This window comes from Peromyscus maniculatus, chromosome 21 (genome assembly GCF_049852395.1).
Source record: "Peromyscus maniculatus bairdii isolate BWxNUB_F1_BW_parent chromosome 21, HU_Pman_BW_mat_3.1, whole genome shotgun sequence".
In the NCBI taxonomy this organism is placed as follows: domain Eukaryota; kingdom Metazoa; phylum Chordata; class Mammalia; order Rodentia; family Cricetidae; genus Peromyscus; species Peromyscus maniculatus.
Genome location: NC_134872.1, coordinates 2,705,938 through 2,730,934, shown reverse-complemented (window position 1 = coordinate 2,730,934; position 24,997 = coordinate 2,705,938). Strand labels below are relative to the sequence as shown.

The 24,997-nt window shown below is 51.9% G+C and overlaps 5 protein-coding genes across 14 annotated transcripts; 2 read left to right on the top strand and 3 right to left on the bottom strand.

Annotated features, from left to right (window-relative positions):
- Positions 1 to 346: 346 nt before the first annotated feature.
- Positions 347 to 6,980, bottom strand: Mpig6b (megakaryocyte and platelet inhibitory receptor G6b). Of its 10 annotated transcripts, none has more exons than XR_006066645.2 (6): positions 4,251 to 4,370; positions 3,047 to 3,388; positions 2,803 to 2,893; positions 2,415 to 2,461; positions 2,196 to 2,295; positions 347 to 1,947 (listed from the first exon to the last, which is right to left on the bottom strand). XR_006066645.2 is itself a non-coding variant. In XM_042266028.2 (6 exons), the coding sequence occupies exons 1-6, from the start codon at positions 6,222 to 6,224 to the stop codon at positions 1,843 to 1,845; spliced, it is 723 nt and encodes a 240-aa protein (XP_042121962.2). In that variant the 5' UTR covers positions 6,225 to 6,980; the 3' UTR covers positions 347 to 1,842. The 10 variants fall into 10 exon arrangements, 9 of the variants coding, with proteins under 9 accessions (XP_042121962.2, XP_076414341.1, XP_042121961.2 ...); XM_042266028.2 differs by lacking the exon at positions 4,251 to 4,370 and adding an exon at positions 6,164 to 6,980 and having other exon boundaries at positions 2,196 to 2,272; XM_076558226.1 differs by lacking the exon at positions 4,251 to 4,370 and adding an exon at positions 6,253 to 6,980 and having other exon boundaries at positions 2,196 to 2,272.
- Ly6g6c (lymphocyte antigen 6 family member G6C) lies at positions 4,438 to 8,056 on the top strand. Its single transcript, XM_006995267.4, has 3 exons — positions 4,438 to 5,019; positions 6,973 to 7,083; positions 7,413 to 8,056. The coding sequence occupies exons 1-3, from the start codon at positions 4,965 to 4,967 to the stop codon at positions 7,625 to 7,627; spliced, it is 381 nt and encodes a 126-aa protein (XP_006995329.1). The 5' UTR covers positions 4,438 to 4,964; the 3' UTR covers positions 7,628 to 8,056.
- A 1,400-nt stretch (positions 8,057 to 9,456) lies between these two features.
- Ly6g6d (lymphocyte antigen 6 family member G6D) lies at positions 9,457 to 11,985 on the bottom strand. Its single transcript, XM_006995266.3, has 3 exons — positions 11,931 to 11,985; positions 11,702 to 11,833; positions 9,457 to 9,768 (listed from the first exon to the last, which is right to left on the bottom strand). Exons 1-3 carry the CDS (start codon positions 11,983 to 11,985, stop codon positions 9,560 to 9,562), a joined length of 396 nt encoding a protein of 131 aa, XP_006995328.1. The 3' UTR covers positions 9,457 to 9,559.
- Positions 11,714 to 17,404, top strand: LOC121824622 (lymphocyte antigen 6G6e-like). Its single transcript, XM_042265642.2, has 4 exons — positions 11,714 to 11,850; positions 14,673 to 14,782; positions 15,288 to 15,413; positions 15,505 to 17,404. Exons 2-4 carry the CDS (start codon positions 14,731 to 14,733, stop codon positions 15,729 to 15,731), a joined length of 405 nt encoding a protein of 134 aa, XP_042121576.2. The 5' UTR covers positions 11,714 to 11,850; positions 14,673 to 14,730; the 3' UTR covers positions 15,732 to 17,404.
- Positions 17,405 to 17,788: 384 nt separating this feature from the next.
- On the bottom strand, positions 17,789 to 24,705 carry Ly6g6f (lymphocyte antigen 6 family member G6F). The gene is made up of 6 exons (XM_006995264.4): positions 23,480 to 24,705; positions 21,340 to 21,669; positions 20,981 to 21,244; positions 18,470 to 18,625; positions 18,261 to 18,327; positions 17,789 to 18,114 (listed from the first exon to the last, which is right to left on the bottom strand). The coding sequence occupies exons 1-6, from the start codon at positions 23,538 to 23,540 to the stop codon at positions 18,090 to 18,092; spliced, it is 903 nt and encodes a 300-aa protein (XP_006995326.1). The 5' UTR covers positions 23,541 to 24,705; the 3' UTR covers positions 17,789 to 18,089.
- Between the last annotated feature and the right edge of the window lie 292 nt (positions 24,706 to 24,997).

Sequence of the window (24,997 nt, the reverse complement as noted above, 5' to 3'; positions counted from 1 at the left end):
GTTTCTCTGTGTAGCTTTGCGCCTTTCCTGGAACTCGCTTTGTAGACCAGGCTGGCCTCGAACTCACAGAGATCCGCCTGGCTCTGCTTCCCAAGTGCTGGGATTAAAGGCGTGCCGCCACCACCCCACTACCCCACCCACCCCACCCCACCCCCGCAGGACTCTAATTTAAAAACTCTCCTCCTCTTTGTGTGCTCCCTGGCTCACTCCGGCTCTGTCATAGGGCTCAGGTACAAAGAGGAACAAGAGGCTGTTGTGGGAAGTGTATCCAGGGCAGAAAAGGGGGTGCATGCATGGGTGGGTCACTTTCTGAATTCGCCTAAATGTCAGATGATTCAGACACTGGTGGATTACCTGTCCACCTTTATTTGATAAAGAAGAACAGTGTTTTCCGAGACACTTATTCGTGTATTGAGGCTTAACAGTGAGTCAAGAGGGTTAGTCCCTGATGTCAGAAAACTCGTAGTTCCTGACATTTCCCTGTAAGTTGGCAGACAGGTCAGAATGGGATGGTTTTCAGGAGTCTGTTTCTATGAGAAAAAATCAGGGGGTTTCTAGAGCATCAAATTTTGTTCAGGAGTGGGCAAGCATTTGGGATGAGGATCAATATCTCAGGAAAGGCTACATTTGAGTGGAATCCAGGCAGGAAGTAAGGAAGAGGGAAAAGGAATCCAGAAGGTGGAATTTATTTCACCAGACCAATGAGTATTGCAGGGAGAAAACTGTGGAGAATCGAAGGTGGGCATGTGTACACAGGAAACGACAGAGAAGCCTAAGAGTACGCAAACTCCTGCAGCACCCGAACCCAAAGCCAAAGCCTCAGGAGAGGGCCAGTGGTGGGTGCTCGGGAGGGCAGGAGGGTCAGAAGGGAGTGTGGGTCACCCCTGAAGCAGATGATGAAAGTACTTTCTGGTGGCAGCCCTGGACATGGAGACAGGTTCAGATTTGACAGTGACACTAAGACAAGGCCTTGTGTGGTGGTGTGCGCCTGTAATCGCTGTAACCCCAGCACTGAAGGTGGAGGCGAGGGGATCAGGAGTTCAAAGCCAGCCTCAGCTACAGGAGAGCCCGTCTTTAAAGGAAAAATGTGTGGGGAGCTTTATAAGTCCCTGTGTGGGAGAGGAGTTGGTGTACTCTGACTCCCAGTTTCTGGCTTGGGCAACTTGGGTTGGTCATGAGAATGCAGAGGAGGGCCCAGGAAGAAATGACTGTGTCAGGTTTGATATGCCTTGTGCAAAATGCCCGAGGCTAGCTGGACAGGGTGTACTAGAACTGAGATCTGGGTTGGAGGGAAGGGGGCTGAGGATTGGCTAGCTTCCTAGAAGAGAAGGAAGAAGGAGGAAGAGGCAAACAGAATGGCCGGGCGTCTAGAAGGGAGATTTCACAACAAAGTAAATCAGGGTTTAAAGAGGGCTGATCTAGGGCCAAGTCAGTGAATGTTATCTTGTGGACTAGGACATCACTGGCAACCTTAGACGGTAGATGAGCAGCCACAGCCAATGATCTTAGGAGTGGGTGTGAGGCAGGGAAATGAGGCCCGGCGTATGCCTTAAGATCAAAATGCTTGTTTGGAAAGGGAGAGTGAACAGACGGGATGTCTATTTGGGAGTTAAAACTTATGACAGACGGCTTGGTCAGCTTTAGAGAGGGCATCAGTGGTGAAGGAAAACTTACAGGAGAGATGGGGGTGGCTGAAAAAAGCCGAATAGTTGCAGAGACAACCCAGGTATCCAGAAGCCGAGACTAGTGCCTCTGTCCATGGTGCCTTTCCCCTCCAGCTGAGGAGCTTATAGAGAGAAGGGAAGCCCCGGATTGGAAGGTTTGGAGAGCAAGAGCTTCCCTTCAAACCACAACCGCATAGACAGTGGAGGCATCACCAGGAACCACTGTGGACATCCGGCGGTACCTCCCGAGGACGGAGTGGTCCAGATCAGCATAGTGCAGGCTCTGAAGGAGGTAGAGGGGGAAGGCAGACGGTCTCAGCAATCTGACCCCTTAGCTTAGAGTCAATGCACCCCACCACCACCACCCCCTCAGAGGAGACCATGTAGCAAAGTCTGAGCTCCAACCCCCTGCTTAAACCTCCAGAGTGCTGGGATTACATGGCTGCTCCACGAGCTAGCTGGGCTTCTTTTGGGGGGCCCCCTTTTCCTCCGGGATTCTAGCCTGCCTCCTTCCTCTCTCCAGGCCCTTACCGGCTCCTGGTCCAGGTGGCCTGAGGTCTTGGACTCCTGTTCTAAAGGCTGCTGCGGCTCAGCGTTTATGACTGGAGCTAAGCGGGAGGGAGGGACAGAGCTGAAGGATGGAGAGAAAACGACCAACTTTGTCTGCTACCGGCAAGGACTCAGACTCAAGAAATCAGGGTTAGGGGTTGTTCGGGTCGGAGAGGGAAAATGGGGTGCAGTTAATCTCACCAAATGCGGGGAGTGGTCCAGGCGGGGGCAGGGGCAGGGGCGGGTGCCTGTAAGGAAGTCCTTGGAGAGTCATCAAACTCGTCCCACTGGTTCCTCGGCCCACAGGCGGCGCCAATGAGAACTATGCAAACTGCAGTCTCCGTCCAGCCAAACAACTCTGGGCTCCTCCGGAACCAGGTCCCGCCCACTCTCTGGGCTTCCTTCTCCAGCCTGCAGCCTAGCACCTAAGGGCTGACCTCTCGCCTTCTATAAACCACCCCCAAGCCTCCAGATCCTTCTGGTTCTTTGCTAAAGTTAGGGTTCTGCCCCACCTCTTTCCGCCCCCCACCCCACCCCGCCCTGACTGGTTACACCCTATATTAAACCAGGCTCTGCCTCCAGTGCTCACCTGCGCCGCCACCAGACCAAGCCCGAGGCACCCAGTCCCAGCACCAGCCCAATGCCCAGCAGAGGAATCAGGACCTTGGGATACTCGGAACCTGGGGAGATGCGCGGTGCAGGGAGGGATACCGAGGTCAGGGGTACGACCACAGGGTCCCATTAGATCTCCCGCTCTACAAGACTCCGCCCCGCATTTTGTCCAGGGTGTGTGTCCAAACCAAGTGCCCCTCTGCATCTGGGCCTCGACCTACCGTGGGTAGATCCCGGAGCCCTGCAGTCTGCCTTGTCCCCCAGCACCTGAAGCACTGTGCGGCTCTCGTTCTCTTGCTGTCCTTTGCAGAAGAAGGTGCCAGAATCGCCGGCGCTCAGCAGTAGCTCTAGCTCCTTGATACTAGTGTCCAGGGAACGCAGGCGGCCGGAGAAGAGCTCAAGCACCACTGGGGTCCCGCTTGACGACAACCACACGATCTTACGGCGCCCTTTGGACAGGCCCTTGCACGCCGGGAAACTAGGCGCCCAAGCCCAGCGGGCGGGCTCTAAGACATCTTTGCAGGAAAGGTTCACGCGGTCCCCAGGGCTGCCCTTCAGAGGACCTAGCAGAGGTGAAGGAAGAAGGCGAAGGCAGTTAGGTGGTTAGGGCCACTTTGCCAGGCTAGATCTCTCCTCTCTCTCTCTCTCTCCTCTCTCTCTCTCTCTCTCTCTCTCTCTCTCTCTCTCTCTCTCTCTCTCTCTCTCTCTCTCTCTCTCACACACACACACACACACACACACACACACACACACACACACACACTTTTTCCTCTACTCTGCCCTTCTACCATTCTGGATCTCATATAAAGCCCCCTCCACAGGCGACCCTAGTCTGTTTGTCTTGACCCATCACAACTTCCCAGGGATGGCCTACCCTCGGGGTCCCCCTGGACCCTTGAGAGCAACAGAGGCAGCAGCTGCAGAACCAGGGCCATGGCTGGGATGTGGTAGGCAGAGGCCGGAGTGAATCAGCACTGAGACCGGAGAGGGAAGTGGAGGGGCAGAGATGGGGATACTGCGGGACCGGGGGGCTCAGATAAGAGCCAGAGTGAGGCCACCAATTCCTGGATCCCTCTAGGAATCCTCACAAACTAACTAGCAGTCTTCAAATCTTTTAAAGCTGTTTAGAATTTGTGATCAAGATACTTTGCAAAGGCTCTACACTTTTTTGCAAACTAGCATGACCCCCAAGTACCACAAATTCTGAAGCTCAGCTTCCTGAGTTCAAATCCTGATTTTGCCACACAGTAGCTGGGTAATGTGAGCAAGTCACTTCTGGCTGTTCCCTCATCAGGAAAATGGAGATTAAAGCACGTGAGAGCCAAATAAATACATGGAGGGTGCCTAAAATAACAGATGACATACAGGAATGCTCAGTGCATGACATTGTTATTATCTCTACTCTTATCTTAGTTCCTATCTCACCTCTGGGTGCCCATGATGCTCCTCCCAAGCCCAAGCCCAACCACAGTGCTGTGAGCGCATCCTTAGCTATTTGGTGTGAGCGCATCTTTAGCTATTTGGTGTGGTCCCTCAGGATACACAGCCTCAGTCCCCCTTCTATGACAGAAGGCCTCCATGATGTCACAAACCTTTTCCTGTGGCTGAGCATCAGTTGGAAGACAGAGTGGGGGAATGAATCTACATTAATTCAGTCTGTTTCATCAATTTCTGCCTGCATGTCCCTGATCAATGTCTCCCTACCTCCAGGGACCCAAAGTTGATGGTCAACTCAGGCTACAACCCACTGCTCACTTCCTAGGAACTAACAGGAGCTGGCACTGTGGCTGTTTAAGTCACAGAGGCTTTTCTGATGCTCCTTCAGAGCAGTGGGGCCCTCAGTTGGGGGTCCTAAAACCAAGATCCAAAATGGAGTTGGCCACTAGTGACACTTGTCCTCTCCCATCCCCTCCCCTGTCTCCCCTCCCTACCCAGGCCTGCTCGGACCCTTCCCACCTCTGGCCTTTCTTTCTGGTTAGCTAGGTATAAGTTGGGAGGGAGGTACCACAGAGGGCAGAGCCTGGAAGGGAGGGGCCTTTGGGATTATAAATTCCAAAAAGGACGCTCAACTCTCAGACCTGGCTCCCTGAGGATCTACTGCCAGCTTCTGGGGCTGTGGACATTTTCAGCACCCTCGCCATGAAACACCTGCTGCTGCTCACCCTGTCTGCCCTGCTCTGCTGCTGGGTCTCAGGTGAGTGCCAGGGGGCCCCAGGCCCCACCCCAACCCTACCCAATACTCCATATTTCCCTCTACTCAGGACCCCAAGAAGCTCCAACCCTACCTGGCTTAGTCTCCCCAGTGCCTCTAGGATCAGATGTCTGAGTATGATGGGGGTGCCTTGCTCCATTTTTCTTTTTCTTTCTCTCCCTACCCTCTCTTCCCTTTCCTCCTTTTCCTCCCTTCATTTCTTGTCCTCTTTTTTGGGGGGGGGCAAATTCGTGTGTTGCTAGATCCTAGTTAGCAGAAGGAACTCCACTCTGCCCTGAGCTGCCACCCACAATTTCCTGAGGCTCAACGGCAACCCCAGGCCCCCTCCCGCAGATGTCTAGAATGAGGGTGCACCACAAACATCCCACCCCCTTCCGACTGGCTGGCCCAGAGCCAGCCACCAGACCACAGAACTCCCCGAAAGTGTTCCACCATGGAAAGTCCCCAGCCACTTCTTCCCCGTTACATTATGAATGGATAGGACTCTGTGGTTTTTCCCTTTAAAACTGACTGCTGCTCCTGCCTCAGAGTTGTGGTCTGGATCTCAAAACCTGGGGCTTCCCTGATATATCAGGGTTTTGTTTTTATTTTTTGGCTTGCTTGAACTCTCCCTGTCTTTGTGGTAGATTATTCTCAGACCCAAAGCTGGCCTTGAACTCCTGACTTCCTGTCTCTACCTCCTAAATGCTGGGATCTACACAAGTATCACATCTGGCTCTTTGGTCCATTATTAAGGACCGGGTCTCCACTGCCATCTTCTCCTGGCCCCCTATTCTCCTGGCCCACTCTTCTTACCTGCTCCAACACTAGGTCTCCTATTTCCGACCCGGGGGTCCTCCCTTCCTGGGCACTCTAACCCTCGGGACAGCCCCATTCCAACATGCAGTTCTCCAGGATCTAGCATAGTAGCCTTCGATCACCTTCTGCACTGAGCAGAGTTCTCACACACAAACGCCAGGATCCCACCCCACCCCTCACTGAGGTGCTCAGCAGTAGCCCTTCTTAGCTTGTTCCTATACATCCCCTCCCCCCAGGGATGCAAAGCCTTCTGGGTGGTTCCATTGACTGCATACAGCCTTCCCAAGAATCAGAAACTCTCCTAAAGAGAAGATGCCAGAGCACTTACCCCTAAAGTGAGATGGGATTCCTGGGGGCACACTAAGCTCCTCCACCCTTGAGCTGACCATTCTTTCATGGAACTTTGCATGCCCAAACCTGAAGTTGGCCAACACAGGAATCCTGGCATGCCATTCTGCACCCACTCTCCACTTTTGTTAGATGATAAGACAATCCAGTGATATGCCGCACAGGTATTATCCCTTCTTCCATAGAGTGAGAGCCAGAACAGGCGTAGAAAGGATCCATTCAGGACTGATTCTTCCCAAGCTCTTGGCGGAGGTCCAGTCAACTTCTAAAGCTGGTCACAGGTGGCTTTCTTACAGCCTCAATTCCATGCCATCTCTGAAGGCACTGCTAACTTCTACACTTTATAATTTCTTCTTCTTCTTCTTCTTCTTCTTCTTCTTCTTCTTCTTCTTCTTCTTCTTCTTCTTCTCTCTCTCTCTCTCTCTCTCTCTCTCTCTCTCTCTCTCTCTCTCTTTCCCAAGTCTCACCCTCTTTCCTAACCTCTACTCTCGCTGTCTCCAAGCTTTCTCCATATCCCAGCCATCCCTAGCTCCAAGTTTTTGTTAGTACAATTCTTGACTCATCCCAAATAGGCTGGGTGGAGGAAAGTATTTAGGGTGTGTAGTTTCCACACAGAACAAATGCCTCCGCACAACGCCCACTTTGCATTCACCTGCTCTGTCCCTGTGAACAAAGCAGGTCAGAGACACGGGCTGCTTAGTGGGCAGGTCTCCACCCTTCCCTTACCTCAACTCATCCTCAGGTGACTGAGACATCCCGTCACCTCAGCCTGACTTCTTATCTCCCCAGCTGACACTAGATGTCATTCCTGCTACAAGGTCCCTGTGCTGGGCTGTGTGGACCGCCAGTCCTGTCGCCTGGAGCCAGGCCACAAATGCTTGACAACAAATGTGTACCTTGGTAACATCCCCTTTCCCAGGAGGGAGGGGCCAGGTGGGGGTGCTATCTGGGACCGAAGCCCATCCAGGGCTAGGACAGAGAGTGAACAGTGGGGACAGCATGTGGCCCAAGGTGATTGTGTGCCAGGCACTGACCTGCGTCTCTACATTGTGCTTGTGAATGCTTGTGACTGAAATGGGTGCTGGTGCGAGACGCAGGGATGTGGCTTACACTCAGGAAGGGAGATTAGACTGAAAAGGGAGAAGAAGGGTGGGGCCAAGCGACTTTGGGAAGGGAGAGTCGCCAATGCCTACTCCTGACCCCTCCTCTGTTGGCTCCTACCTCTCTAGGGAAGATGTGGGTTTTCTCTAACCTGCGCTGTGGCACACCGGATGAGCCTTGTGTGGAGGCCTTCAACCAGACCAACCGCAGGCTGGGCCTGAACTACAACACCACCTGCTGTGACAAAGACAACTGCAATAGCCCAGCCCCGAGGCCCGCACCTGCCCTGGCTCTTGTCTCCCTCACCTCCTTGGCTGGCCTTGGCCTCTGGTTATTGCACTGAGATTCACGCCATGGCTGCGTTCTTGCCGATTGCTGTAGCCTGAGCCTCTAACCCCATGTCCTTAGAACTCCAGCTTTCCAGAATGTTCTCCCTTCACCCCTGGCTCCTCTTCCTCTGAAGATCCTTTCCCTGTTCTTGTCCCTCTTGTTTCGGGGGACAGTGCCTAGAGTGGTCTTTCTAGTCTCCTCTCTCAGCTGGCACTCTCCGCTCCATTTTCCACCAAGTCCTTCCCCATTTCCTTGGAGAACACTCTACCTCCTTCACTGGCCACCGCAAGGGCTCCCTACTTGGATGCACACTGATGTGGATCTAGAAGGGCTACTGTCTTGTCTCCAAAACGACCCGCTAACCTCACTGCATGGGGTTGATTCGCTAAACCCTCTGCTCATCTCTTTCCATCGTGAGAAATAAATGTCGGTGTCTGATAAACCGTGTGTTTATTGTCAGGGGATATGCATGCAAATCTGGGCGTGGTGGCTCCTTTGTGATCTCAACAGCTGGGCAGTAGAGGCAAAAGAATCAGATGTTCAAGACCATCCTTGGTTACACAGCAAGTTCAAGGCCAGCATGAGCTGAATATGCTCCGGTCTCAGAGAGAGAGAGAGAGAGGCAGGCGTGGCTCTATACCCTTTTAATCCCAGCACTCAGGAGGCAAAGACAGATCTCTGAGTTCGAGACCAGTCTGGCTTCTACCTGGCAAGTTCCAAGTCAGCCAGGACAACAAGGATGAGAGAGAGAGAGAGAGAGAGAGAGAGAGAGAGAGAGAGAGAGAGAGAGAGAGAAGAAGGAGGAGGAGGAGGAGGAGGAGGAGGAGGAGGAGGAGGAGGAGGAGGAGGAGGAGGAGGAGGAGGAGGTGGTGTAGGGCCCCTCTCCATGGAAATTTCACTCTCAACCCCACCCTTCTTCTTTCCTAAGAGTTCTCCAGGGAGTTTCCCTACAAGGCCGGGCTGACCAAATGGAAGAGCAGGTTTTTCAAGCCTTTCTCCTTCCCAATACCTGAGGGTGGCGCCTGGCACTAGTGTTTGGAGAAACAGCCCTTATCCTAAATTTAGACTGCACCCTGCCAAGAAGCAGGTGCAGCCTAGCTTGAGGGCGCCCCAGAAAGGGTAGGAAAGGTGTTTGCAGACAGAGAGCTGTCTTCTCTTCAGGACATGCTTCTCATGTCCACCTCCTTGGTGGCTTTCTAACTGGGTTACTGAAGCAACTTTCCTTTCTCAGTTCGAAACAGTCCTATTGGGAGCTGAGTTATGAAGTATGGAAGGGAAAACAAACCCAGACAGCCAGGATCATGGAGTCCTGATAACCTCCCACCCCGCTCAGCCCAGGGCCCTTCCACGCAGTGACCCCCACTGCGAAGGAAGAGTCTCCCTAGCAGCAGGTTCCAGGAGCCACTGGGGACAGATTCTCTATTGTTTTGAGGGGTGTCATTGGATAAGGACTGCTGATAGGTCTACTGACAGACTGGTAACTGAACAAGCGGTCAGATAACCCACATATTATCCCTTCAGCAGCCTTTTTTTTTCTAGCCATGGCCCCAGCGGCCTGTGCCGCCCCCTCCCTTGCGAATGCGGCTCCCCCTGCAGGACAGGTGGGGATTTGCAAGCCCAGCTGGCCCTTATGTTCAACAGAAGAGTCATAGATGCTGGGAGGAGAGGCCCACACCTTTGATCTCAGCACTCGGGAGGCAGATCTCTGTGAGTTCGAGGCCAGCCTGGTCTACAGAGCGAGATCCAGAACAACCAGGGCTACACAGAGAAACCTCGTCACAAACAAACGAACAAACAAACAAAAATGGATAGAATTTAATAGTCAGCTCTAGAATAGTCCATACATTTTAATGGCGCGCAAAGGAGTGCCTATTTTCTCACCTTGGATGTCCAGCTCCCTTGGTCCCTTCCCTGCCCTCAGTCCCACCATCTGCTCGCTCTATAGTCACGGCAAGAGCCAGGCCAGGGTGGTAACAGCTGCCGCCAAGATACAGAGAGGGGTCACGGAGCTCACCACGGCGCCGTTGCACAGGTCTCCGAAGCAGCAGTTTTTTTGGGTTGTGAAAGTCACACCTCCCACTGACTCTATGTCCACTTGGTTGCAATGATGGGTGGCCACACAGGCGGGGTGGTGCTGACCCAAGGTCACGGAGGCTGAGAGAAGGAAAGACACAGGGTGTTGAGTTCCTGACTTCAGGACTTGCCCGCCGAGGAAGACGCAAGTTCCCAGGACTTAAAGGGACACTCTGTCCCCTCAAAAAACACCTCCCTGAAACCAAGGCACTGGAGCCAGCAAGTCCACCCAAGGCAGTGATGCTAAGGTGTTCCAAGAATCTAGGACCATTCCTGCCTCAGCTTCAACATGGGAAAATTGCAGCCAAATACAAAAGGGACAATCTGTAAAATAAGGTATCATTGTGGAGTTAATACAGCTAAAATTGGGCACAGTGGTGCTTGCCTGTCACACTCAGTAGGCTGAGGCAGGAGGATTGCCAGGAGTTCAAGGCCAGTCTGATCAACACATTGACTTAAAGGTAACCCTGGGCTATAAAGTCGAGACCCTGTTCCCAAAAAGTAGCAAATAGAGCTGGGAATGCAGCTCACTTAGTAGAATGATTGCCTAGGACACAAAAGTCCTGGACTTGACCTGCAGTACTAAAATAAACAAGACATGGAGTCATATCACATTTGCGGCCACCTGGGACTTGTGAGACCCTGTCCTAAAAATAAGTAAAAAAATGCAGAGCTGGAGAGATAGCTTAATGGCTAAGAGAGCTTGTCACCCTTCCCAAAGACCGAGTTCTCACACCAGGCTCACAACCACCTGTAACACCTGTGACCAGCTCTAACTCCAGAGGATCTGATACACTCTGCTGGCCTCTGAGAATACCCACACACATGTGGCATACACTCAGACAGACATACTCATGCACAAAAATAAATCTTTTAAAAATAATAATAAGTTGGGGCTGGTGAGATGGCTCAGTGGTTAAGAGCACTGGCTGCTCTTCAAGAGGACTCGGTTCAGCTCCCAGTATCCGCTTGGTGGCTCACAGTCACCTATAATTCCAGTTCTGGAGAATATCCCCCCCCCCCCCCCGCCCCTTCTGATCGCCAAAGGCAACAGGCACACCTGTGGTACACAAACACACCTGTAGAAAAGTGCTCACACACATAAAATAAATTTCAAAATCTAAAAAAAAATAATAATAAATCACTTTAAGCAAGACACCTGCCTTTAATCTCAGCACTCGGGCAGTAAAGGAGGCAGATTTTTGTGAGTTCAAGTCCAGCCTGGTCTATGTAGTGAGTTCCAGGCTAACCAACACTACACAGTGAGATCCTGTCTCCAATCAACTAACCAATCAAGCAAGCAAGCAAAAAATACAAACCAAACAAACAAAATAATCACTTTAAAATAAATAAAGTCAATGGGGTATTTTGCTTTGAGTTTGGGCCGCTGAATCTAAGTCCAGGTTCGTTAGCATCATGCTGTCGTGTTCTGTCTGGTTTTGGTAATGGAATGGAAAGTTAGCATCTGAAGAAGCTGGGTAGAAACAGGAACTCTGCATTTCTTTTGTAATTTTCCTGCTAAACCAAATGATTTCAAAATAAAACATTAAACACACTCTCTCTCTCTCTCTCTCTCTCTCTCTCTCTCTCTCTCTCTCTCTCTCTCTCTCTCTCTCTCTCACACACACACACACACACACACGCACGCACGCACGCACGCACGCACGCACGCGCGCGCGCGCGCGCGCGCGCGCACCTCTCTCCAGCTCTTACCCAGTCCCTGACAGTTGAAGTTTGGAGTTTGGCTTAACATTTTGACTCTGGTTTTAGGAGACAGTTTCTTCCCTAGTAAGGGCCTATGAGGTTCTTCACGGAGAGCAAGGGGAGAGCCTGAGGCGTGTGGGCTCCTCAAGGCACAGTGCCAGGAGCCAGTAGGGTTAGACCGCCCTAACAGGGGCACCATCTGCCCAGAGCCAGACTGAAGTTGGACGGGTGGTAGCCCGCAGGATTGAAGAGGGGGCTTGTTGGAAGCAGTGGGAAGTGGGGGTGGGGGCGGGGACGACAAAGGACTCACGTTGCTTGGCTTGTCCTGGGTTGGGTTTGCGGTCCAGGAAGCCGCAGCGCTCACCCTCACCACAGGTGATCACGGTCTGCTTGCAGGAGTTGCTGGGGCCACCACCACAGTCATAGCACCGCATGCGGTGTCCTGGCAGGAAAAAAGAGGTACGGGACCCGGCCCTTAGAGGAGCCCTGGCAGAGGGAAGGACAGGCCAGTGCCAAAGGCATATGAGCTTCCTTCTTACCCAAGGCAGTGCCTAGCAGGGCGCAGAATAGGATCCCGACCAATCGGGGGTTCATCTTGTCTGCTTACACCAGTAGCGCCTCTCCCTCCCGCCCACCCCCCTCTCAGGCTCTGCTCTGCCAGCCTTATATTCCCCTTGCCTTGAACTTTATAGGGCAATAAAAAGCAAGGAAAGAGTCTCCCCCAGCTGCACCAGGGCCCCAATGGGGAACAGGGAGGGGCCCCATGGATGCCTCTGAGCGTCCTCTGAAGCCCCAAACGCCTCCATGCTCAGTAGCAGTTCCAGTCGAAGAACACCTGGGGGTCCCTAAGGCCCTTTCATAACCCCCTCGAGGGTCTTCCCTTTTCAGTTCCGTATCTGAGGGTTTGATCTTGTTCATCCACATTCCAGATGGAATGCAGAAGTAGGTTATGAAAACCCAGCCACCTCTGATTATAACCAGCGTTAAATGGATTCTCAAAAATGTAAAACAATGCTATTCTCTCTGTGCCGTCGGAGGCTAATTATTATTTTTCACAAAACTATGTCTTCCTAACATATAATACACTTGGTTTTTATTTGTTAAATGAATCAAACTATACCTAATTATTTATTTAGCTAGCTGATTGTTGTTGTTTGAGACAGGGCTGGCTTTGAACTTCTGATTCTCCTGCCTCAGCATCTCAAGTGCTGGGATTACAGGCATGAATCACCACGCCTGGCTTCAATACCAATTTTAAATGTCCTATTTATTTTATTGTTTAAAATTATATATATTTATCGTGTGTGTGTGTGTGTGTGCGCGCGCGCGCACGCGCGTTTGCTTGTTGAAGTGGTCTTCCGCATAACCTAGGCTGGCCTGGAGCTCAGCATGTAGTCCAGGCTGGCCTCAAACTTACGGCAATCCTCTGTCTCAGCCTCATGTGTGCTGGGATTGCAGGCATGTGCCATCGCTGGTGGCTTCTTATTTTAATCCTTTTTTTTTTTTTTAAGATTTATTTTATGTGAATGCATGTTTTGCTGACATGTAGATATGTGCCTCACGTGTATGCCTGGTACCAGTGGAGGCCAGAAGAATGCATCAAATCCCTGGACCTGGAGTTACAGCCAGTTGTGAGCCACCGTGGGTGCTGGGATTAGAACTTGAGTCCTTCTGCAAGAGCAACAAGTGCTCTAAACTGTTGAGCCGTCTCTCCAGCCCCTCTTCATTTCTTTTCAAAAGATTTTTATTTAGGCCTGGAGAGATGAGTGATGAGAGATGGGAGATCAGTGGACGAGGGAGTGATGAGAGATGGGAGATCCGTGGACGAGGGAGTGATGAGAGATGAGAGATCCGTGGACGAGGGAGTCATGAGAGATGGGAGATCAGTGGATGAGGGAGTGATGAGAGATGGGAGATCCGTGGACGAGGGAGTGATGAGAGATGAGAGATCCGTGGACGAGGGTGCCGGCTGTTCTTTCTGCACAGCTTCTTTTCCCAGGACCCACGGCGAACAGCACAGCTCCAGGGGACCCAGTGTCCTCACTGTCTCGGGCATCTGCACTTGCACGCATAGATCCATACCCAGACACGTACATGTATACATAGTTAAAAATAAAAAGTCTCAAGAAAAATAGCCAGATGTGGTAGTGCAGGCCTAGAGACAGATGGATCCCTGTGAGTTTAAGGCCAACCTGGTTTACATATCAAGTTTCAGGCCAGCCAAAAAACAAAAACGAGTTAATAAAATTTATTATTTGTGTGTCCCTCTCGGTGCAGGAGAATGCATGCCGTCATGCACGGGTGGGATCAGAGGACGACTTTGTGTGCTTGGTTCTCCCTTTCCACGTTCCTGGGTTCCAGGGCTCACACTCAGGCGCTTCGGCTTACACAGCACCTCTACCCACTCAGCTACCTCACCAGCCCATTTTAACTTCTGATAAGGCAAATATTGATAGAATCCATGTGAAGAAAAGATCTCTGAGGTCTTCAGTCATTTTCAGAGTATAAAGAGATGCTGAGATGCCCACCACCCTCTTCCTCGCTGTAGCCCTTTTGGTGAAGCATTTCTTTTTTTGGTACCCAGGGCTGCCCAGGTGTTGGATAAGCCCTCTAAGGCTGCATACGCTACACTCCCTGTGGCCACCCAGTCTCTTAATTCCTAATGTTCCTTACTGCCTTTCTCCCATCCTGGAAACTGTCCTGTCTACCTTTTCCAATTCCTTCTCAGAGGAAAGAATTAATCAGTCTAGTTCCTGATTAATTATTTTCTGCAACGTAGTAAAGCCAGGAGGAATAATTATGGGGTAGCAATGTTGAAGCTTGGTGGGGGAGGGGGTGAATCAAAGGGATGTGAGCTAGGTGGGGCAGGGCCCCCTCTCAGCTGGGCTTTGTGGGTGGGGTAGGGTGTGGGAATGGGTGGGTGGGCTTTGTTGATACCACATTCAAACCGGACTCTAACATCTAGGGCAGGGAGGGTTCAGTGTGACCTTGGGAGGCGGACAAGCTCTGAGGGGATAGACAAAAAAAAAAAAACAAGGAGAACTGAGAACAGCTTGAGCTAGAGGGAGGGAGGGGGGCAGGAGGCAAGGCGACAGACACAACTCTAGACAGGCAGACAGCTAGGCTGAGTTAGCAAACACTGAGAGAACAGGAGACCCTCAGGGCAAGCATGGGCAGGATGGAGAGCTGTTGCACCAGGCAGGTGAATCTCTCACTTTTCCACACCCCAGATTATCTCACTGGCTCTGTTTGTTTAAGAGTTCCTCCCTGTCTTTGGCCAGGTGTGTTCTGACTCGGGGTACAGATCACTTTCTCCCAGACTGCCGAGCTGGTTCTGCCATGGGCCCCTCCAGCGCCTTTCTCGGGATCCTGTTCTTCTCTGGGGCACTGGGTAAGGGCAGCCTGGGGGATCCACAAGGGGCCGAGGGCTGGAGTGGAGAAAGGAGAGGGAGCCGACAGAGGTGAAGAAAAATGGGGAGTTATTAGGACCCTGGAAGGCTGAGGCAGGAGGGCCTGGGCTGTGCAAAAGTCTCCTCAAAAGGCCAGGGGCAGGGGGAGCATGTGAGAACTATCTCTTCGAGTCTTTGACAGTCTTTATTCCCATCCTTTGTCTCTCACTTAACTTTTGCATCTCTCCTTCCTGCGCCTGGGTCTGGCTCTTTGCAGCACTCTGCGGGCTTGCTTCTCTTGGCCTCCCTTCTGTCTGTCTTTCCTGAAGATTGTATCCCTCTTTCTTCTGCCTGGTTCTTTGCCTGCACGCTGTCTCCTTCCTTGGCTGTTTTATATTCCTGTCTGCTTCAATTTTATGACTTGCTTCTCCCTCCTCTGGGTGTCCCCGAGGTCTGGTTTTGCCTCCTACCTTCTCCTCCCCGAATTGATCTCTGCCGACCCAACAGGTCTCACCACCTCCCCAACCAGAGGACGACTCCACTGCTACACCTGCGGCTTTGCTAAGCCCTGCTACCCTGTCCCCACAGAGTGCCAGGAAGATGAGGTGTGTGGCATCAGTGTTGGCACCTCAGGTAAGGTCTGGCCCCATGGCCCTTCTTGGGGTGGCTCCTTGCCTCTGTCCTTTCTGCCCCCCAACCTCCACGTTCTTCCTTTGTCCCACAGACCAGAAGGAAGAGGTCATCGAGCGGAGAGGCTGCCTCCCTAGGGCCCACTGCCCCCTGCTGGGCCGTGCCACCTACTGGTCACAGCCCTATGCTCTCCGGCACCAGTGCTGTGAGCAGGACCTGTGCAACGCGGCCGCCTCCCTGCCGGGACTCCCACGCCTGCCCCTCACCACCCTGTCACTTCTTGCAGCCATCTTCGCTTGGGGAGTCCATATCTTCCTCTAGCCCGTGAGCCCATGTCAGCCCAGGACTCCGATGTTATCGTGGACCTGGAAACATCGGCACAGATGTTTTTGAGGCATGCTCAAGAATGTGACTTTGTATAAAAGGCCCTGGCCCTTGAGGGTTTTTATACCAACACCTCTACAGATCTACAGACCCCCTCCTAAGACCTGATTCCTACAGCTGGAGTTTCCCATCCCAGCACGCATGTGTCCAGAACCTCACCTCATAAGAAACCCCCGCTGTCTTTTCTCTCGGTGTCCCAGGTCAGCTACCCTGAAGGAGCCGTGGGTCCCAGGTAAAGGGACAGAAGTGGCCTGGGACTGGTGAGGGGTAGAGTGCTGCTAGCAAAGATGTAACTGAGTATCTGAGGGTCTCAAGAAGGGAAGGCTGCCTTGGGGAACCATAAAGAGTACATTTAGTAATAGGGCTATTGGGTGGAGATGTAGCTCAGTGATAGAGTGCTTGCCTACCATACACAAGGCCCTGGGTTCAATCCCCTACACCACCAGAACAAACAAATAAATAAAATGTAAAAATAGGGCTGTCTTTGAGCCCACTGACTTCAGTCGCGTGTAGTGTGGTGGTGGTGGAACACATGAGGGTGAACTTTAAGAATAAACTCTACAGGGCAGAGTAGATGTCTCCCTGGGTACCAGCACATGTACAGGCATAAGAACCTGGTTTTGGATGCCAGCACCCACTTAAAAAACCTGGTCTTTGGGCTGGAGAGATGGCTCAGCGGTTAAGAGCACTGGCTGTTCTTGCAGAGGATCTGGGGTTCAATTCCCAGCTACCAGCATGGTGGTTCACAACCACCTGTAATTCTAGTCCCAGGAAATCCCACACTCCTTTCAGGTACTGCACACAATGCGGTGCACAGACATGCATGCAGGCAAAACACCAGTACACATAAAATAAGAAAATAAATAAATAAAATCAGAAGCCGGGTGTAGCTACACAGCAGTGCTTGTAACCCCAGTGCCAATGAGGGGCAGAGACGGGAGGATCTGTGGGGCTTGCTGACCATCAGCCGAGCTCCAAGTTCAGTGAGAGACCCTGCCTGAAAGGAGCGAGACAGAGAGGAAGGAACGGGACATTTGGTGTCTTCCATGCATGCATGGGTGTGCACACATGCGCATCCACACATACACAACACTCGCACACACAGGAACGAACTGTAGCTGCCTCGTGGGTTGGACTGGCACACTGGAACCCGAATGGTGCCCCACACCCAGTTCCCGTCTGTGTGGCTGTCATCCTCTTTCCTGCCAACGTCGAGCCTGCTGCAGCGTGAAGGCTGCAAGTGAGGATCCCAAGGCAGCAGCTGCTCTCTCCATTGAGAGCCAAGCCTGGGACAAGAGTCAAAAAAGGCACCTGGCACAGCTGCTTGAGAGGGTGTGGCCTCGTTCCTGGAGGCTGGGGACTGACTGCTTTGGAGCACTTCGCCGGGCCAGAGCTGTCCTCTGTTCAGAAAGCCTGGAAGTACTCGCTCCACTGGGGATCTGTCTGCCAGCCCTTGAATATGCTTCCTCTGCCCAGAGATAGCATGGAAACCCCAGAAACCCCGGGTGCAAGGGGCAGGGCTCCCAGGGAGTCAGAAGTGATAAGCTGCTCGTGCCGGACAGAGACCCACAGAGGAGCGGGTGTGCTCCTGGGATAAGGACAGCGTCCTGCTAGGGCTGAGGACCTGCATCCCCCTTTGGTCTTGAGTTCCTCCTGTTCCATCTGAGGAAGTCTGGGGCCTGATTAAAGGTCTTGTTCCCTCTCAATGTCTCTTTGTGAGAACACCGAGAGGGGAGGTCTGGTTTACATTGGAGGCTTGTTGAATCTTCTGTTTTCTCTGTTCCCCTAATCTCCCATTTGGGGTTCCTGTTTTCCCCCACTCTGCATCTGAGTCTCTCAGCTTCTCTCTTCCTTGTTCCCCACCCCCACCCCCCACTTATCTTCACAGCTTCTCCACCACTTCTCAGGTCTCTGGGCTTCCCTGCCCCTCTTGCCCGCAACAGACTCCAAACCCCACAGGACATCCCACTCCGGGTCACTCCTCTACGGGCTGCTTCAAGACAGGAGACCACACCTTTTGTAGGTGACGTCACAGGCTGATGTTACTCCCTTCCTTATGCCGTGCCGGGGCCCCTCCAGCTTGGTGGCTGTTGGAAGCCAAGAGGAAGTAGAGTCCCACCCTCAGCCCCACCCCTCTCCAAGGTTTTCTGGGAGTCCTTCAGGTGCCAGATGCCAGAGACACACAGGACAGCAGGCCAAGCTTTCTGAGGCAGATGTCACCAAGTCCTTCAGGTGCCAGATGCCAGAGACACACAGGACAGCAGGCCAAGCTTTCTGAGGCAGACGTCACCAAGATCACCTGGTCTTGTGGGTGGGTGGGCTGTAGAGTTTGCAAAGCAAAAAGCCAGGTTAAAGCTATTGCACCTTCTCAGGAACCCGGACCCCTATCTGCAATCCAGCCCCAGTCTCCAGGCAACAGTTTCCCATGCTCGGGCCTCTGGGATTTAAGCCTCTGTAGTTTCTTACCCAAGGTGGGCCAAGTGGATGTTCTCATAGACCTGGACTTCAGGTTTGAAGTGAGGAATTGAGGGTTCTGGGGAAAAGAAGCCGTATGATATGTGGAAGTCACCAGATAACTCAGGGATGTGTTCCTTGCCACCCCTCCCCGAGAGCAGACAGGCCAGAGCCCAGCCCTCTGCCTCACACCCACGAGGCATCTCTGGGGAAAGACTCACCTCTGTCCGGAGACCTCTGGGCCCTCCGCCTCCAGAGCACGATGCTGAGGACGATGATGGTGACTCCTTGGCCCGCTATGAACAACAGCATCAGTACCCGGGGCACATCCCAGCTCGGGACAGAGGCACAAACCGTGGGAGAAGGTTCTGTGGAAGCTGCCACAACAGTAAGACAAGAATGACAGGGAGTGAGGGGGGCTGTGGCTGCTGGAAGGAAGTAGAATCATCCTGTGATGTCACCTACAAAAAGGTCTGGTCTCCCGTCTTGAGCAGCCAGTGGAGAGGCAGCCCTGAGTGAGACGTGGCTTCCCCCACAGTCCAGTGGGATTTTACTACAGAAAATACTCAGGAGGCCCCTACCTCCAGCATACCTGCCCTCTGACTTTGCTTACGGACTCCAGGAGCCAACATCAGAGAGAGTGGCCCCAGTTCCCGTCACACAGGGACAGCTGATTCCAGGGCACATCCTAGCCATAACTTCCCTCACAAAAATTTACATTTTTCAAGAAACAGTAGAGCGTTGCAGCTGGGCACCATGATGTATGCCTGTAATGCCTGCACCTGGGAGGTGGATATGAAAGGATAAGGGGCTAAGGTCGTCTGCACAGGGGGCTGGAGGCCTGCCTGGGCTACATGAAAGCCTGTCTCAAAGCAAAAGAAACAGGGGAAAGTTCAAGGCCAACCTGGTGTACGTAGTGACTTTCAGGCCAACCAGGTCTCCAAGGTGAGATACTACCATAAAAATAAAAAACAAAAAACAAAAAGACAGGGGCTGGAGAGATGGCTCAGTGGTTACCATGCTTGCCACACAAGTGTGAGGATGGGAGTTTGAATCCCCAGAACCCATGTAAATACTGGGTGGGCATGGTAGCCCACCTGCGATTCCAGCCTCTGAAGGCAGAGGCGGGGGTCTCTGGAGCAAGCTGGCTAGTGAGACCAGCCTTATCAACCAGTCTGGGTTTGACTGAGAGACACTGCTCCATTGAATAAGATGGAAGAGCAACAGATTCCAGACATGGACCTCAGGCCGCACCTGCCTGCACACCCGTGTACATGGGTACACACATGTATGTGTGCCCACACATATGCAAAGATGCATACAGGCACGCATCTCACACACATGAAAATGGGAAAGAAAAACAAAAAGAGCGCTTTGCAGCTTCCATCTCTTCAGCTCCTTATCCACCCACTCACGTATTCATCCTCTAGGCCTCACCAAGACCCTTCTCTCTTGGAACAACGGCCTTTTGCTCCTCTCTCTGACTTACAAATGGGTTATTCTACATCTGTAACATTCATTCTCTGAATAATGGCCTTCTATTTTGTATAACAATATGCACTTTCTGCTTCTGTCTTCCCGGTCAATAGGCCATTACTGACCGTATATGGGACCCCTTCTACAGAAGTCAGCATCCCCAAAACCCCTACGCACTTCCTCTCTGCCATGGAAGGGTCCACAGAAGTCATAGGTTAGTCTGTTTCTTTCGTTTGCTTTGGAGACAGGGTCTCATGCAGTCCAGACTGGCCTTGAACTCCTGCCTCGGCCTCCCGAGTCCTGGGACTGCAGGTGTGTACCACCATGCTTGGCTCATATACTGGCCTATTTCTTGTCTTTCTTTTTTGGGCGGTGCGGGGAGAGGGGGTAGGGCCCCTCTATATAGCCCTGGTTGGCCTGAAATTTGCTATGTAGACCAGGCTGGCCTTCAACTCAAACATTGACAGCCTCTGCCTCCTGAGAGCTAGGATTAAAGGCACAGGCCTATGTCTTTTATTTTGATGCTTTTTTTTTTTAAAGAAGCAGGGTCACATGGAGTGCTGGCCGGCTTTGAACTCACTGTAGAGCCAAGGCTGTCCTCAAACTTCTGATACTACTTCTACCTCCCAAGTGCTAGGAGGCATGTGACACCATGCCCTGCTTAGATCAGCCTATTTCTTTGTGTGTGTGTGTGTGTGTGTGTGTGTGTGTGTGTGTGTGTGTGTGTGTTGGGGTTACAAGCATGCATTACCATGAAATGGCTTTTTTTATGTGGCTTCTGAGTTCAAACTCGGATTCTAATGTTTGTGTTACATCACTTTAGTTAGCAGAGCTCTCTCATCACCCATAGACTAATCCCTTTCTAAACAGTGGTGTAGCCCTCCAAAGCAGGTCCTGGTCTGGCTTGTTTCTCCAGGAAGTTGGTTTAATCAACGCTCCTTTGTTGTTGTTGTTGTTTTCCGAGACAGGGTTTCTCTGTGTAGCTTTGGAGCCTGTCCTGGATCTCACTCTGTAGCCCAGGCTGGCCTCTAACTCACAGAGATCTGCCTGCCTCTGCCTCTCGAGTGCTGGGATTAAAGGCGTTCGCCCACCACCGCCTGGCTAATCAACCCTTCCTTATGGTGGATTTGGTCAATGAAGTGGGAAAAAAAGGCTTCTCCTACAGGGAAGTGACCCTCAGCCTGGCCTGATTTGCCTCCTTTTCCAACCTTGAGAGATGTGCCAGAGAGAACCCCTTTCTCCCTCCTTCATTTTACCTGCCAGACTAAAGCTGAATCTTTTGTTCTGAGGCATAAGGCACCGGATGTTCCTCGGCCTGCGGCCCCTGGTCTCAGGAAGCCCCTCTCCAGGACACACCAATAGCAGGGCAGCCCCGTCTCCCCAAAAGTACTGAGCGTGTCCTCTCACGGGATTCCTCCCCTCTAGCCAGGTCACAGAGTCCAGACGCCTGGCGGGGACCACAGAGCACAGGAGGGCAGAGCAGGAGGGGCCATCTGGAGACTTCACGGAGAACTGGGAGCCTGGCAAGAGACGGGGGGGGGGGGGGGGACCTCAGTTTCTTGTGTGGTCTTCCCTAGTCTCCAGAGTCCAGAGAGGTTTTCGCACCCCACCTCACCTTTGAGCACGGAGACATCGTACACCCTCCAGTTCTGGTACTTGTGGTTCTGATCCATCACAGTGCACCAGTACCGCCCAGCATCTTCATCCCTGGACCCCTCCAGCAATAAGGAATAGTTCCCAAGAGGTTTGAACCTTGAATCATTTTCAGGTTTCCCCAGATCTGAGACTGGCCTGTCCACTTGGATCTGGGTTACCAAGATGGTGGAGGAGCCTTCTGCAGGGCTGCGGAACCAGGTTAGGAGCTGGCCCCCACGTAGGGAGGGTGGTGAAGGGCATGGCAGCTCCACTGACTCCCCCGAGACCACATAGACGGTCTGGATGCTGTCTGTGGAGAAACGGTGATGTCACTAGTGCTGCCCATGCCTCCAGCAAGGCCCCGCTTTGCCTCCCCCCCCCCCCCCCCCCCGCCTTCCTTTCCTTCTGGGGTCTCCAAGCACTGGTCTAGCTGGTGAACACATTCCTCAAGTGAAGCTAAGAGGAAAGGGAGGCGGGCTGGGGCTAGAGCTTAGTTGGTTAAGTGCTTGCCTGAGGTTTTGGGTTCCATACCCAGCACTGAAAGAGAACAAAAGCCTCTCACAGACTGGGAATGCGGCTCGGGGCTCAGCTCGCAGAATGCTTGCCTGGTGTGCATGAAGTGCTGACCCTGGTCCCCAGCACGGCATAAACCCATAAACTGAGCAAGCTCGTGCATGCCTGAGATCCAGCCATCCAGAGACAGGAAGATCAGAAGTTCGGTGTCATTCCCAGCTGCTTAAGGAGTTCAAGGCTACCCTGGAATACCTGAGTCCCAGGAAGAGTGAGTGGGGTAGGGATGGTGGAGTAAAGAATGTAAAGGCTTTCCATTTTCCCTTGCCAACGAGAGGCTCTGAGTCAGGACAGAAACAGGCTGCAGTGGTTGGTGAAAGCCTCATCTGCTCATCTTTTATTTTCTGCAGGGAACTAAGCCAGGTATGATAGCACATGCCTGTAATACCAGCACTAGGGAGGCTGAGGAGCAAGGGCTGCAATATATAAGAAGTACCAGGCCAGCCAAGACAATTATTGAGCAATGTCCTGTCTCAAAACAGACAGATAATAATAAAAAAAAAACCTAAGGAAAACTGTAAGATGGGTGTGGTGGCACACACCTGTAGTCACAGCATTCAGGAGGCAGAGGAAGGAGGGATGCTTGAGCTGAGTGTTCAAGACCAGCCTGGACTGCTGGAAGTTTTCTTACTGATCTGACAAGATAGCTGGCTAAAGGAACTTAAGAGAATACGATTTATTTATTTTTACTTATTATTATTATTTGGTTTTTATGAGACAGGGTTTCTCTGTGTAACAGCCTGGCTGTCCTGGAACTCACGCTGTAGACCAGGCTGGCCTTGAACTCAGAGCTCTGTCTGCCTCTGCCTCCCGAGTGTGGGGATTAAGGTGTGCACCACCATGTAGACTATCTTGGCTCACGATTTAAGGAACACAGTCCATCATAGTGGAAAATTTATGGCGGTAGAAACATGCTTACATCTGGATGGGCTTGGGCGCAGAAAGGTGAATGCCTGTGCTCTACGGGCTTTGTCCTTTCCCTGTGTTTATTGAGTCCAGGACCCCAGCCCACTTGATGGTGCCACTGACATTTTAGGTAGCTCTCCCACCCTCAGTTAAAACTCTCTGGAAATGCCCTCACAGACCTGCCTAGAGATACGTGTGCTGGAAGATTCACCACCACAACCACATAGCAAGACCCTCATCTTGTATCCTCACATCGACTATGTCGCTGAGAATTACCTGGATCTCCTGGTCTTGCTGTCTCCCCTCAAATTCTGGGATGATGGGCACAGCACCCCCATTTGTGTGGTGATAGGGATCAAACTCTTGGCTGGAGATGAACTGAGAGCTCTGAGTGCTAGGCAAGAACTCTCTGAGCTACACCTCCCAGACCTAATACTTATATTTTTCAAAATACACGGAACTGTATATAACTAGGCCCATGGTGCCTCTGGGTCTCTCCAGGACTAAAAACAAAGAGAATTCAAACAAGGTAAGTCTGTCTTCTTGAGTCATGTGCATTTTCAGAAGTGCTATGGAGAAAAAAAAATAGCAGTCCCTCCCAACTTTTCAAATAGCTGCAGAATCCCCCACCTCCTGCCCCTTACCTGCAGCAGCCTGGGGGTGCCCACACAAGCACAGGAGGAGGAGGGCGACTGTGACTGCCATGGGGAGAGCCTGCCAAGTTCCCCTGCTCCAAAGACCTGGTGTTTCCAGGGAGGAAGCAGAGCACAGATAAAGGCCCACACTCGACTGGGCCTCTGGGGGGACGAGAATGTGGGGGAGATAAAACTCAGCTGCATGTCTTCTGGGGGAAAAGGAACCTTTATCTTCCAGTTCTTGAGTCAGGTCCTGGTGCAAGCTGCTCCTGGGTAAGGAATCCCAGATGTCTACCTCTTCTCGGTCTAGAAGCCTTCTATGGCTTCTCGTCTACCCCCGAGACATCGACCGTGAGCCAAATGACTCTGTCTGTTCTCTCCTTGGAACCCAGCACAAAACTGTACATGCAGGCAGTGCTCCATAAGTGATCCAAATGACCTTTCCTGTGGTTCCTGGCATCCCTTTGGCTGTTCCTGGACCCCTGAGGAGTGTCTTTAGCTGTTACTCAAGGAGAAACACAGCAGGGACCTGGATTATTCATAGGTGCCTAGATTCAGAAACAGACCTTTATACATATCTAATTATTTATATTTAGTTAGTTAGTTAGTTTGTTTTGTTTTTAGTCCGAGTTTCAAGTTGTCCAGGTTGGCTTCAAAACCACTTCATAGTTAGGGATGACCTTGAATTCTTGATCCCCTACTTCTACCTCCCAAGGTGAGGTGAGGGGACAGGCATGCATCGTTATGAACAGCTAGTTACTTATTTCAAACATAGGGCAAGTTCCTTGTCACTGGGGTTATTGCCAGCCATTAAGTTATTTTTCTTTTGGGCTGGTGAGTGGCTCAATGGATACAGGCCTTCACCAAGGAGCCAAACAACCTAAGCTCAGTCCTCAGGATCCACTCGGGGGACGGAGAGAACTGTGTCCCCAGAACCGTCCTCTGGGACACTCGTACAATGTGCTGATTAGTTTTTGCTATTTATTTATCTTTATTTTACATCCCAACCAGTTTCACCTCCCTAATCTCCTCTCATCCCTGCCTGCTGCTCCCCACTGGCTAGTTTTTAATGTCACCTATGCACCCTAGGGCCTTGTGGGAAGAATGATTATTTTTTTCCAGACAGGGTTTCTCTGTGTAGCCCTGGCTGTCCTAGAACTTGCTCTGTAGACCAGGCTGGCCTTGAACTCAGAGATCCACCTGCCTCTGCCTCCCGAGTGCTGGGATTAAGTGTGTTGGCCTCCACCTGGCTTGCTTCTTGAATTTCTTCCTTCAGTCATGGAAATAGAAGGGATGTGGAAGTAGAAGATGGAATAAACCCTTTCCTCAAGCTACGTCTGGTCATGGTGTTCATCACAGCAATAGAAACCCTAACTAAGCCAGGTATGGTGGTATGCGCCTTTAATACAAACACTCAAGAGGCAGAGGCAGGCAGGTCTCTGTGAGTTAGAGGCCAGCCTGGTCCAGGACAGCCAGATCTACAGAGTGAGACCCTGTCTCAAGAACAAACAAACAAAACAAAGCAGG